We start from the raw sequence: 12,873 nt of genomic DNA, 5'->3' as shown, positions 1-12,873 counted from the left end.
CGCAGGTCTGTAGAACCTTTGTTCTTCCTGGATGCCACAGCTAGACCATCTAGTGTTTTGCAAACGTAGATGAGGAAGCAGCAAGAGACAGGATTTTCTCAGTTTTTTCAGTTAAAGAACCCTCATGCATACAAACCCAGTAAATAAGGGCTTTTTTGTTTGTTCCAGAGCCATCACTAATAGAACTGTAAACTCGTTAATATTTTAGAATAAAAACCTGTACGCTGTTGTCAATTTCCATTCACTGGTTGCTAATAAACTAGGCTTTTAGTGGGACATGTTTGATTTTGTAGTGAAATCCACGTGTCAGACTGCCTGCTACTTTATAAATGGCACAGACCATTGTGCCGTGTCAGGGGGTTTCCCTTTTCCTGCTCCATCAATAGAAAGGAGAAGAAAGGTTATCGGCCAGGTCAGGTGCAGGCAAAGGCCCACCTCGCCTTGACTAGTGATCTCACTTGGTGCTCCTTGGGACACCAGCATAAGTAACTGTGCTATCTATCCTAATGATGGCTGTTTCTGAGATTAGCTTCTCTAGCCGGACATTTAGGTACAGTGTAATATATAGATGCTGATGTTGAAAATTAAAGGCTCTTCAAGAGGGAGTAGTGTTTTTTTATAAATGTAATTTAAGGATAAAAATACTTGGTACTGCTCACTGAAAAGGAAATCTCTTCGCCAGGCTGAGTGACCGAATTTAAGTACCAAATTTTAACATTCGTAAAAGTACAATTTACTAAAAAATTTATATCAAGCCAATTTCAGATTCGAGAATTGTATTTTACTTTGGCAATTGGGATATGGATATGTATATATGTGTGTTATATAATTATTTTTTTACTACTGGAAAATGCGTCCATCTGCAGTGACTGTTTTTTGAAACCGTTAGTAATGGATCTAAGCTCATATGTCAAAGACACTAAGGATATAGAGTGGGAACCTGATATGTTACTGATAACATTGGATATAACCAGCCCCTACACCAGTATTGAACACCATAAAGGACTGGAAGCAACAGTTTTTCCTGAAGAAAAGAAATCTAAGATATTGCGAACACAACTAATTGTTAATGAAACTAATATTTTGTCTTAAAAATAAAAAAAAATGTTTGCAGGTGAATTATTCCATCATAAACAGAGGAAAGCTATGGGCACGTGCTTCGCCCCCAGCTATCCGAATTTATTCGTAGGCTGGTGGGAGAAGCATGTGGCCTGGGCAGGGAAAAATGTAAGGTGGCTGGACAAGGTTTTCCTATGGTCCCACTATATCAACGACCTTTTCATTATATGGAGAGGGTCATTAGAAGAAGCGAAAGAGTATGTAACAATCCTAAGACAACAATCTAAATTTGAAATTCACAGAGTGTATGAGCAGAACAAATGTACCATACTTAGATTTGATGGTATATATTAAAGAGAATAAGATCAAAACTACTCTCTATAAAAAGCCCACAGTGGGGAACAGCACATTACATGCTGAAAGTTTTCACCCGAGAAATGTTATCAGTGGGGTTCCCTATGGAGAACTAATAAGATTGAGATGCAACTGTTCAACAGATGGAGATTTTAAGGAGCCATGTCAGGAGGCAGTAGGCAGATTTAAAGATCAATGGTACAGAAAGGAGACGCTACAAAATGCAGTAAGAAAGATTAAAAAAATACATAGAAAAGACATCCTTATAACAACTGGGGAAGGACAAAGTTCCACAGTCGAAGATAAAGGAAAAGTTAGAATGATAACTGAGTACACGACGGGTTCCACTGCAGGGTTTCAGATTTTTCAGAAGAACTGGAGGGTACTTAAACCCGATAACATCATAGCGTCAACGATTCCCCAAAGTCCTCTAATCACATATAAAAGGAGTCCAGCATTGAAAGATCAATTAGTAAGAAGCCATTTCACCAAGGGACCCAATAAAAAAGATCAAATCACAGGGTTTCATCCATGCATGAATTGCAAATCCTGCAGAAACAGCCAGAAAAGAAGAGTTTCAGGTACCAGGCAGACAAACTAAGCGTAAAATAGGAAAACTAATTAATTGTAACTCGGAATATACTGTGTACTGCCTAAACTGTCCTTGCAATTTGAACCATGATTTAACCTATCCCGTGGCATGCCATTTCGAGGCAGAACATAGGTCTAATCAAACTCTTTAAAAGTTTTTCTGTCAGGATCAGATAGAGGTGGAGACAGAACCATGAAACTGAGCAAGTTGGAATCAAGGTGTATTGTTGAGTTACAGACTAAGACCCCACGAGGGCTCAATAATGAGGAAGAACTCTGGGTTCATGTCTAACTTGCTAGATAGAGTGAAAATTGGAAGTATAGAAATAGTTGCACAACAGGGTACTGGGATATGAGTAACTGAAAAGCTTTTTTATCATAGTCCCTTGAAGTAATGGCACTAGGTAAGAAAAGGGCAAGGAAAAGTGGAATGTAGAAGTGCTTTGGCAATGCATTGGTGCAATCTGTTAGGTAAAATCAAATCATAACTCCATTTGTAAATAAGCCCATTCAGGGCAAAAATACGAAGACTTTTTTGAAACTTGCTTCTATAAATAATTTTGCAAGTCAAGAAAGACCCATTCAGGGTGGTATTACACATTACATTATTAAATGTTGAAATAGCAGAATTGAAGCTTTTCTAGTTTTGAAAACGAAAGAAACGTTTTAACATTTGATGAATTAATTGCTTGATAAAATGCCACTTTGCAAAAAGTGAAGGACAATGAATGAATTGTAACCACTTTGAAATGGCTGCTACATTTGTAGCAACCGAAACTACAGCCGCTGTATATAGTCCCTTTTCTGTTGCAATGAATAGAGTTGCTTTTGCCTCTTTGTGTATGTTCAATGTATTTTAAAATGTCGAGAGATTTGGTGCTCACTGACATTGAGGAAGGCGTGCAGCCGAAACATGTCGTGTGGTGAATAAATATTGAAAAAAGAATTTCTCTAGTGTGGGCCTCAATTTGTGATCGACGGAAGTGAAGGTCACATTTGGGATATATATATATATATATATATATATATATCGGCTTACATCAGGAATGTATAAAAAATAAATGTAATTTCAGATTTGGAGACTATCAAGCGCATTGACTTGTAGGCAAGTCCAAGGAGCATGGCTGGACAAGGCACATGAATAGAAATATGCATTTCTGCTCAATGCCACTATAGAAAGAGCAGTCTTTTAAAGAGGTTTTTATTCAAGTGTACAATGATATTTTTAACATGCACTTTAAAAAACATTAGGCCACACTCTTGACGCTAGTGGGGTCTTACTGACAATCGTCGAGGAATAACTCCATTTCTTTTTCTTCAGACACATCTCAAGCCTAGATAGCCTGTTTCGAGTGTTGATAATATGAAAGTATGCTTTAAAGTGCTTTGTATGTGCAAGATCTATCACAACTTTTCTCCAGCAATAGGGCACAATCTAACTTGTAATCACACGAAGTTCAAAACGCTTGGGCCCTGTTTAAAGCTCGTCACAAGTGTGGCAAACAGCCATTTTCCTTTTCTCTGAAGCTCGTAGTCTCCCTTTTCTGTTTGTGATTAAAGCTTTTTGTGAGAATCGCCTATATAAACCTCCACAAACTATGCAGGCAAATAGTTAATCTATAGAATCCTCTACATGGAATGCTCTTCTTGGTGATGGGTTGTGAAAAAAACATCTACAGTTACTGCTCCTCTGGTTCACCTGAAACATTTCAGCTAATTATAAATAATTTGGAAAGAGACTTTTTTCTATCTAAAATGTAATTACCACATCTGTCCTTCATTGATCAACCTCCACTTGCTGCCAGTTACTTCCACAAATGTGCTGTAAGCTGTCCAGATCTCCCTTATAGCTTTAGGCCAAATTAAAGATCGGTGTATGCTTTTCTCCTGATTGCCCATTTCCCAAAAAAATCTAAAGTTAGGAATGAATATGTTTACATATTGGATAAACACACCCTGATTGACAAAGGAAGTTTGACTGTTACGGGAATCAATTTAAATAAAACGGTTTAACCATTTTATCTCACACCTTACAGGGGAGATCTCCCCCCTCTGTTAGTCATGTGAGTTTCCTTTCACTTCTCTGTGACAGCCCTTTGCCATCGTATATGAGAAGATCAGGAGCTATACATCGCAATCAATCGCAATACTATTTCTTAGTTCAGTCAATGATGAGTTTTGATTAGTTTTAAGGGTTTTATTTTCATTAAGAGGTTTAGTAAGATTTTTCTTATGTTTTTCAATTAGTCAAAAAGCCAACAATCAAATTACAGAAATGTTAGTAAGAAATATGGATTAGAGCAAATCATCAAATAAGCAAGACAGCATGTTCCATAAAGGAAGGAATCCCTATTCTAATGGGTGTTTTTAGAATCCGGGGTCTCTGGTTGGCGCAGGTATGCACTTGCGACAAGCAGGGACCCTTTTCATCTAAGTCAGGGCGTAGGATAACCTCTTTAAAAATAACCCCTGCTCACCCTCTAGGTAACGTGGCGCGAGCAGTCAGGCTAGATTCCAGAGGGCATTAGGTTAAGCACTCATGATGTCCCACACAACAATCACCAACCCGCCACACAGAGACACAAGGCTGTATTTATGTAAAAATAAAGTTTCTTTATATAGAAGATTTCTTTACGCAGGCTTTCAAATTAGTCTTGCTTCTTAAATAAGGATCCAGTTACTTTTCTCAGTGTTCTAGGAGGCCACAATTCTTAAAAGGCCAAGTTCTGTGGGCCCGGTGCGCTTCGTAGCGCTTTTCGTACGGTGCGTACGGTGGTTAGTACGAGTCGTACCGCTCTTTCTACGGAACGTACACTCCGCGGGACGCTTCCCCGCGTTTGCTCACGCTTCTCGCTGGCGTCTGCAGGCGGTTATTTACAGCCGGACGGGCCGTACCTTTGCTGTTGCGCTTCACACGGTGTCGAGATGTCCCTGGCAATCGCTCACGCTTCCAGCGGACACAAACTCACGGGGACGCTCCGTACAGGGCCGTAGTACGGTCCGTACCGTTGGTGGGACGAGGCGCCCAGTACCTCCTGGTTTTCGTAGGAAGGTCGGGGCGGCCACAGCAGTTGGCAGCGAGGTGTCCCACGTCGCAGGTGCAATCCTCTTCGGCAGATGATCGCGGAGCACGGAGGGGGGCACCTCGGGGCTCCCACAGCACGCCTCGAGGGGTGGAAGAAAGGAGGGCTGTCTTGAGGGTGATTTCTAGTGCGTTGCAGCGCGGTCGGCTTCACTCAGGTGGCGAACAGTGCATCACAGGTCCTTACAGGGATCTCCACGGCCAGGGGGGTCGCAGAGGCTCGGCGCTTGGAGCCTGGTTAGTCTCTTCCTTACGGTGCGAGCTACGGCTCGGGGGGCAGTTGCTTGCGGTGTTCGGGCCAGGCAGGCAGGCCTTTACTGGGCTCACAGTAGCCCCAGTGGCAGAAGCGGCGGTGCTCAGAGAGATGAAAGGGGCACACAGGTTCTCTGGGGTCAGCGTTTGCAGAATCACCTCCAGCAGCTTCTCTTCTTCCAGGGGAAAGGTAGCGCCCACTGTTCCTGGGGCGCAGTTCAGGGGGCAAGTTCACAAGCAAGCCCTTGGAGATTGTTTGATAAGCACAAGTTGAATCAAAGTTTCTTCTTCAGTCTTTTCCTTTCCTTCAGCAGCAAGGCACCCACCACAGGCCAGTCTCTCAGGCTGAGAGACAGTACTTCTCCATGCAGCTTTTCCAGGTCCTTCTCTTCAGGCAGAGTTTCTTCTTGGCGCAAACAGGATCTGATTTCTTAGGAGCAGGGCTCCTTCTTTTATAGCAAGTTTCTTTTGTTCTTTGTCGCCAGGGGGCCTGGGCCTGGCTCAGTCCGGTTTTGGAGCACTTTGTTGTGGTGACTCTGCTCTTTCCTTTCAGCAGCAGGGCAGAGACATCAGCCGCTCCACAGGGGGCGGAGCCGGCATTGTGGTGGCAGAGCACAGGTCTATTCAGAGTCAAGGTGTACTCCTCCCACCCATCCTGGTGTAATCTCTCTACCCACCACCTGGCAGCCAGCCTGTCTCCTGGAATTCCCCAGCCCTGCTCCCCACTGTAACTAGGCAGAACTCACAAACACATAGCAGATGCGGACTGAAATGGCCAGGTCAGTAAATACTAACTTTCTAAAAGTAGTATTTACAAACACAGGATATTAAAATAAACTTTACTAAAAGAAGTATTTTATTATTCTGAGTTCAGGCATACTAAACTTGACTTTCTACCATGCTCTATGAGTCCACTGGGATTACAGCGTGTAGTAATTCCAGCAGCCCATTCTGGCCTATGGAGAGCAGGTAGCCTTCAATAGTGAAAAACGAAAATGGCTGTAATTCACTATTAAGACATGCCACACACATCAGGGCATGTCCTACCTTATGCCTACAATGCACCCTGCCCTTGGGCCTACCAGAGGGGTGGCTAATATGTAGTTAAGGGAAGGTTTAGGGACTGGCAAGTGGGGGCACTTGCGCAGTCAGCGCGACAGTACCAGACTGCACGCAGGTTCTGCAGTGGCAGACCTTAGACACATTTTACTAGGCCACTTCTGTGGGTGGCACAACCAGTGCTGCAAGCCCACCAGCAGCATTTGTATTTACAAGCCCTGGCACTCCTGGTGCACTTTACTAGGGGCTGATAGTAAACCAAATAAGCCAAACATGGACACCAATCCATGTATACATTTTACAAAAGGGAGCACTTGCACTGTGTCACTGATTGGCAGTGGCACAGTGCTCTGAGCAGCCAACACCAACAAAAAACATGAGGCACATCAGCAAAAAGTGGAAGGGAAACTCACGCCAAGGTGCCAGGTCTAACAGGTGTTGGCAATCGCCAATGAAGAGCTCAAGTCGAGAGTGAGCATGAACCTCAAATTCAATTTAATCAAATATCAACAGAGTTTCTCAATAAGAGAGGTTCACAAAAAGAAAAATAAGTATGCAGTAGCAACTGCAAGCAGCAAACGGTTCAGCTAGGATTACAAATCCGTTTTCAGCATAAAGCGGTTACCATTCACTTTCAGTGCGGACAAAAGGTCTGGGTCTGCACAAGCATCAGACACAAACATAGCAAGGTGTGGTCAAAAGCATTTGGGACAGCTTTAACCTACTCTAGGAACATGCATGCAGCTGAAAGAAATGTTGCTGATAGTTCTGTATCTTCTCTTCCCTCTTGACCAATAGGCTTTTGAGCCTTCTTGAGAACAGTCTTATGCCGTTCTTTCTCATGTTCCTTCTCAGTAAGCATTACAAAGAATTACTTTGAAGTATACAACAATATATTTAAACTATGGTTCCGTATGAGGCTTTGTCATTCTTGGACTTCTTTCCCATGGATGAGTACGTTCTAACCGTCTAATAATATAAATTGTATGTTAGCCTAAACAATCGCTTTATGTGAAATGGAAACATTTGCTGCAACGAATCTCATTCAGCACCACATTTCCATATTATAAATCGGAGAAAAGATATCTTAAGCTTTTAACATTCTCTTTTCATGCATTGTATTTAGTGAATAAAACAATATGAAGTCATTCTATTCAATTACTGTTTCTAGCAAAACATTTCCAAATTGTATTACTGAAGTACATTCTTTAATGCAATGTGGTGTAGGGCTTTAAAAAAAAAAAAAAGTCCGGTTGAGGATAACTATCAAGCATTTGTGCGCGTCCCAGCATATTTAGCTTTGCTGCTGAAATGATGATGCTTGTTTTAACATTTTAATGCGTAATACTGATAGATATAACGAAGTACTACTCATTTGCATATTTTAATGTTGTCTCAGTTCAAAATAATTTGCACGTTAACATTGCACAAGTGTCTTCAACTATATTAATTTTACTATTCATTTGACATTTTAATAGAATGCTTTATCACGCTCAACCTGAAAACTCTCCCCTTTCATTGATGCTCAGGCTTTTGCCTTATCTGAATTTTCATCCTATTTAATTCATTTCCATGTTGTAAGGGCCATCTATTGCCTTCTCTCATCTCAAATGCTGAAACCACAGCCACATGTCTTGTACCACAAAATATTCAACAGAATAAATCAGGTTTTCAAATCTTCCCACCAGACTAGACTACACCTGAAATCCTACTCCACAAACAGTCCTTGGCTCTTGTTAGGATGCCATATTTACCACATTCCTAAATAAATCACATGCTATACCGTGTACTGAGAATGATTGCTTATGCCAAACCTTCCATGACTCAGCATAGTTTTAATAAGACATATAAACAGGCAACTGCTGGAGTAAGTGGTTTGCCACAGTGTCATTCTCAATTGCTAATTAAGTCTTAGACCATTGAAATGGTTGCCGGCTATACTACAAAACATTGACAGTAAACCTTTTTTACTTTTATTTAAATTTCATGTAACTTTTATACAAACCATCATAAAACAGTCCTGGGTACAGCAGTGACATTAATCTTCGACAACATAGTAAAAAGTGAGATGTTTTAATCAAACCGCTATAAGAGAACATTGGAAGTGCACCAATTTCCCTAGGTGATTTTTGCTTTTCATTCCTTAACTTTAGCCAAGAAATCAGAAGTGGCTTAATCTAATCATCTTGCTTAAAGGTTACATACCTCTGGTGCCTCTCATCCCTTCTATTCGAACAGGTTATAAATAGTATAATCTGACATACCTGATGCATGCTTATTCATCTCTGCCTAGAAGAAAATAAATGTGGCAAGAAAAGCAATGTCTTAATGGTGCTAACACAGAGTTCAAGATTCTGGGCATCTTAAAGCTGACGTTCATTCAATTATTCGGATTTAAACCTCCAGAAAAAAACTTTTAATGGGTAAAGTCTTTGAACCTTTTTCTTTTTTACTTTTCTCTGCTGCTCATTTCGCTGGTTTTCCTTTACATCCTCTTCAAATAATCTATTCAGGGGACACCAAATAGTTTTGGTACTTTGATATATCTATCATTTCCAGTGGCGGCTCCCCCCGCTAAGGTGGAGAAGCTTCGCCCCACTGCCATAAAGCAGCAAAAGAAAGGAAAAAATAAAATGATAATAGCGATTTTATTTTGTCGTCCTGCTGAGGCAGCTTGTGTGAGGGGGCGGTGCTTAAGAGCAGAGGAGGCGTGGTAGAACACTCCTAAGTGCACAATAACTGTTTGATCAGCCTTCTTGGGCCGCCAGAAAGTCATGTGCACTTTCATTGTTCTCCATGCAGGCTGGTTTACAGCCTGCTTGGAGAACATGCCCACTGCTCCAGCCCCTAGTTGAGCGCCATGTCACGGTGCTCAGACCAATCACAATGCTCAGACCAATCACAATGCTGCATTGCAGCATTGTGATTGGGTGAAGGGAGCGTGGGAGCCCTGGTGCTTGCTGCTTCCTGTTTCTTTCAGCAAGACGACGCAGGAGAGGCGGCAGCCGGCCTGGAGGTATTTTTTGTTTGTTTGTTTTTTAAAGACCCCCACCCACCCTACTGCTGCTTCCAGGCAGCAGCCGTGACTGATCATTGCTACAACTTGCCTTCCACTGGAGATTACATGCTACTAATTACATCAATACAAGTTAAATGTAGTCAACTCTTGCATCTTCAAAAAACAGTGCAGTTCAGTATGAGAAGCAATCATAGCCTTCAACACAATAAAGGACACCAATGTTGAACGCCTTCCCGTGAACCTAGTGAAGCACAGGAGGGGGTAGTGCACTAGGGCCTACAGTACATCTAAGTCTGACTCGCTGTGTAAAATCTACAAATTGAGATTTTGCTTGCAAATTTTAGAGTTTAAAGTCCCCGATTTGAATACTTTCAGTACATCTATAAAAACAACCAGTGCACCTGCCCTGCAGAAGACTTCTGATCATTGAAAAGCTTAGACAAATCTTTTAACTAATACTGGTCCTTAACCCATAAAAAACATTAACTGAATACCACAATGAACAATGGATCCTCTTTGTTACTGTGCAATTTTAAACTGCAGGACCATGATGGTGTCTGGACATAAGAACAAAGAAACATGGACCCTCCTTCCCAGAACCAGGTAAAAGAAACTAGGTTTTCATGGACTTACTGTATTTTCTAAAACCAGTGAACAAAGCTCAAATAAGGGGCCAAGGATGTCCAAATGTTAGTATCCAGGACCTAGAAGCTCTTGCCTCTTCCTGCTGCAGCTATGTCCAGGAATTAGAATTCCCAAGTGGGAAAAACGCAGCATTCTGTATCCTGCTTATGTCAACTAGGATAAGTAGAATTCATACCAGTCTTTGGCATGATTCATTCTCCTCATTGCCTACTCCACTAATCACTCTGCTCTTATCTTCACAACTTTTACTCCAATTCTTAGGGGGTCCTTCTCACCTGAATAATTACTTCCACTGTGCCCTGTTTGGGCTTGGTCCCTACCAAGAACCCTTTGCTAAACCCAGAGGGACTACCAAACACTTGTTAGTCACAAAGTGTTCTTATGTTATGTATTTCTTTCCTTATAATGCACACATTACCCAAAGTTTGACACTAAAGATTCTAGCTGTAAAGTTTATGCCAGAACGCGAGAAAATTCCCTTCCTCAATTATATTGTGGGTGCTGTAGCATGAACATGTGTTTCAACCTTTGAGTTGTTCAGGATAGTAGTATTTTTGAGTGGGCATTGGATCAAGACATGGTTTTCTTGTGGCGGACCTCTGTAAATCAGTTAGATGAAGACATAGTAGACTAACTGGGGTGAGGCTTAGCTTTTTATCTACTCTGAAAAAGAGCTCCAGTCTTTAAAAACCATACAGGAACCTGATGCATCTACTCTCTGTGGGTGAAGAGTGTTTTCCTTTTGGAAAATATTGGTTAGCACTGTGGATGGTCGCTCCTTTGTTTCAATCAAGGGTGATGTTTGGTATTCACAAGGTAAACTGCTAGAATTACATGATGCCTAAGACCATGGCCACTACGTCACTCTGGGATGAACACTTATCATGGACATCTGCAACAATGTATGAAAGAAGGCAACCAAGCCTTTCATCCTTCCAAGGTTAAAAAATATTATGCCATTAAATTGAGTAATAGTATCAACTGTAATTTACAATACTTGGAGACGGCAAGAACTATTATGAAGTGCTACATATGAAATAAGTTAGTATTGTCTTCCCCCACCGTGAAAATGCTGAATTGATTATTGGTCCTTTCTTAATATGCTCGTCGGTAAAATTTAGTCTATTGGTGCTCTAAAAAAAAAAAACTCCTTGGTATTCTTCAGGAGACAATCTACGTGGATCCCAATCCATCATGTCTCGCCTCCCACCCTCAAAATAAATGTATTTGATGGAAAATCCTATAATTCTAATTATTTCTATAACATCCTCTTCAACAACCAAACTTCTCTGTATATTCTTTGGTGGAAAACTGACTTATCTAAGTGTATTTGGGTGAATAAGACAACACTTTTTGAAAAACATAACTGAGAACTACCCTCCATTCTTAAATTGTCTATGAATGCATTACTTTCTAAATTCCAAAAAGTCTTCTCCTATTGAGGAACTCAAAGTGCTGTATTTGCCAGACTGATGAGGGTTCTTCTGACTGCAACCAAGCTGTGTTTTTGAGGCAACTCAACAATACACAATGGAAATGTGGTGGAAATGCATTGTAACGTTAGCAGTTGTGAAGCTTGCTTTTCTTTTAGGAATGTCATGAAAATCAGAATGGTTTGAAATCTTGTTTTTAGCCACTTGTTACAATTTGGCACTGTTATGATTCATTGCTGTTTATTTATCAATAGCTGTGAATGGAGAATTATAGCCAACCTCTCCTCCATAATCACAATATTTGTTGAAGAATTTAACACTGAAGAGGCACAGTACGGGTGTCAGGACCAGTTGATGATCTATGAAGGAACTGGTGAATTCAAGAAGTTGTTGCGTAAGTCTTTTGCTTCAGTTTAATTAGCTATTCATAAATGCTCCTTTGCTATCCAATTGACCTATACCATAAATACCTTTTGTTCTGATGTCATTGGATTATTAGTTTTTAATCTCATTAGATTAATTTAAAAAACCTATTTTTATATCCTCTATTTAAGCTTTTCTGGTAAGCATAGCTTTAACTAAAATAACCTTATTATGGTACCCTATTTTACAGTCCTAACTTGATGTACTTCCTCTCAAGGGATGTGTGTTACCTCAAAGCCACTATTGACCATAGAGCCAGTCAACTCCTTATTTTTGTTCACCTGAATTATGGGCCCGAGGCATAGGCAATTGTGAATGAGGATTTTCAGGGGTCATTAGGAGTATTGAGTGGCTATTGGTTCGTAATGCTGCTATTGCAATATTGTGACCCCATCTCCCTGATAGTGCATTGTCTCGTGTGAGAACTGCAGACGAGGCCTGGTCCTTATGGTTATTGTTTATGAATTGGGTTTTCATCCAGTCAATGCAGGCATGCTCTTTTAATTAGACCACATCCTGTAACACTTGATTTTCTAAGAAACTACTCCCTTTGGCTATTAAACAAATAATACATTGCATGTGCGGTTACCACGTGAGCTATATTTCTGTATTTTACCAACATGTATGGAATCTTATGTTGTGAGCTTGACTATGTAAAAAAAAATATATAATCTATCAAAAACAACCGCTGCCAGTCAGAATTATGTCAAATATTTTAGAGCAAGGTGTGGACAGCTGGGCTCGGAAATTTGGCTGTGATCCTCCGAGCTGCGGAGGACTGTACTTCTGCAGCGGCTATGAGTGTTTTAGGAGATGACTGGCCACAGACTTAAGTGGGAACCACTGTGGGCTGCAGTGGTGCTCTTTCGGCCATTTTGTACTTGAAAACTGCTCAGCTGGAGAAGTACAGCTAGGCTTAGCCCAATGGGTGTTAAGAGTTAGTTTATGACGTTGGG

At 41.0% G+C, this 12,873-nt stretch overlaps 1 protein-coding gene across 3 annotated transcripts in view; it reads left to right on the top strand.

Annotated features, from left to right (window-relative positions):
- OVCH1 (ovochymase 1) overlaps positions 1 to 12,873 on the top strand; it is a 1,142,331-nt gene that overhangs the window by 915,712 nt on the left and 213,746 nt on the right. For all 3 annotated transcript variants that reach the window (XM_085652349.1, XM_085652348.1, XM_085652347.1), the window contains exon 25: positions 11,749 to 11,888. In XM_085652349.1, the coding sequence (XP_085508475.1) occupies positions 11,749 to 11,888 (140 nt within the window). The remainder of the gene's footprint in view (positions 1 to 11,748; positions 11,889 to 12,873) is intronic.

The sequence above is a fragment of the Triturus cristatus genome, chromosome 4_1 (assembly GCF_964204655.1).
Source record: "Triturus cristatus chromosome 4_1, aTriCri1.1, whole genome shotgun sequence".
NCBI classification, from domain to species: Eukaryota; Metazoa; Chordata; class Amphibia; order Caudata; family Salamandridae; genus Triturus; species Triturus cristatus.
Note: the sequence above shows the minus strand (reverse complement) of the source record. Positions and strands in the feature narration are given on the sequence as shown.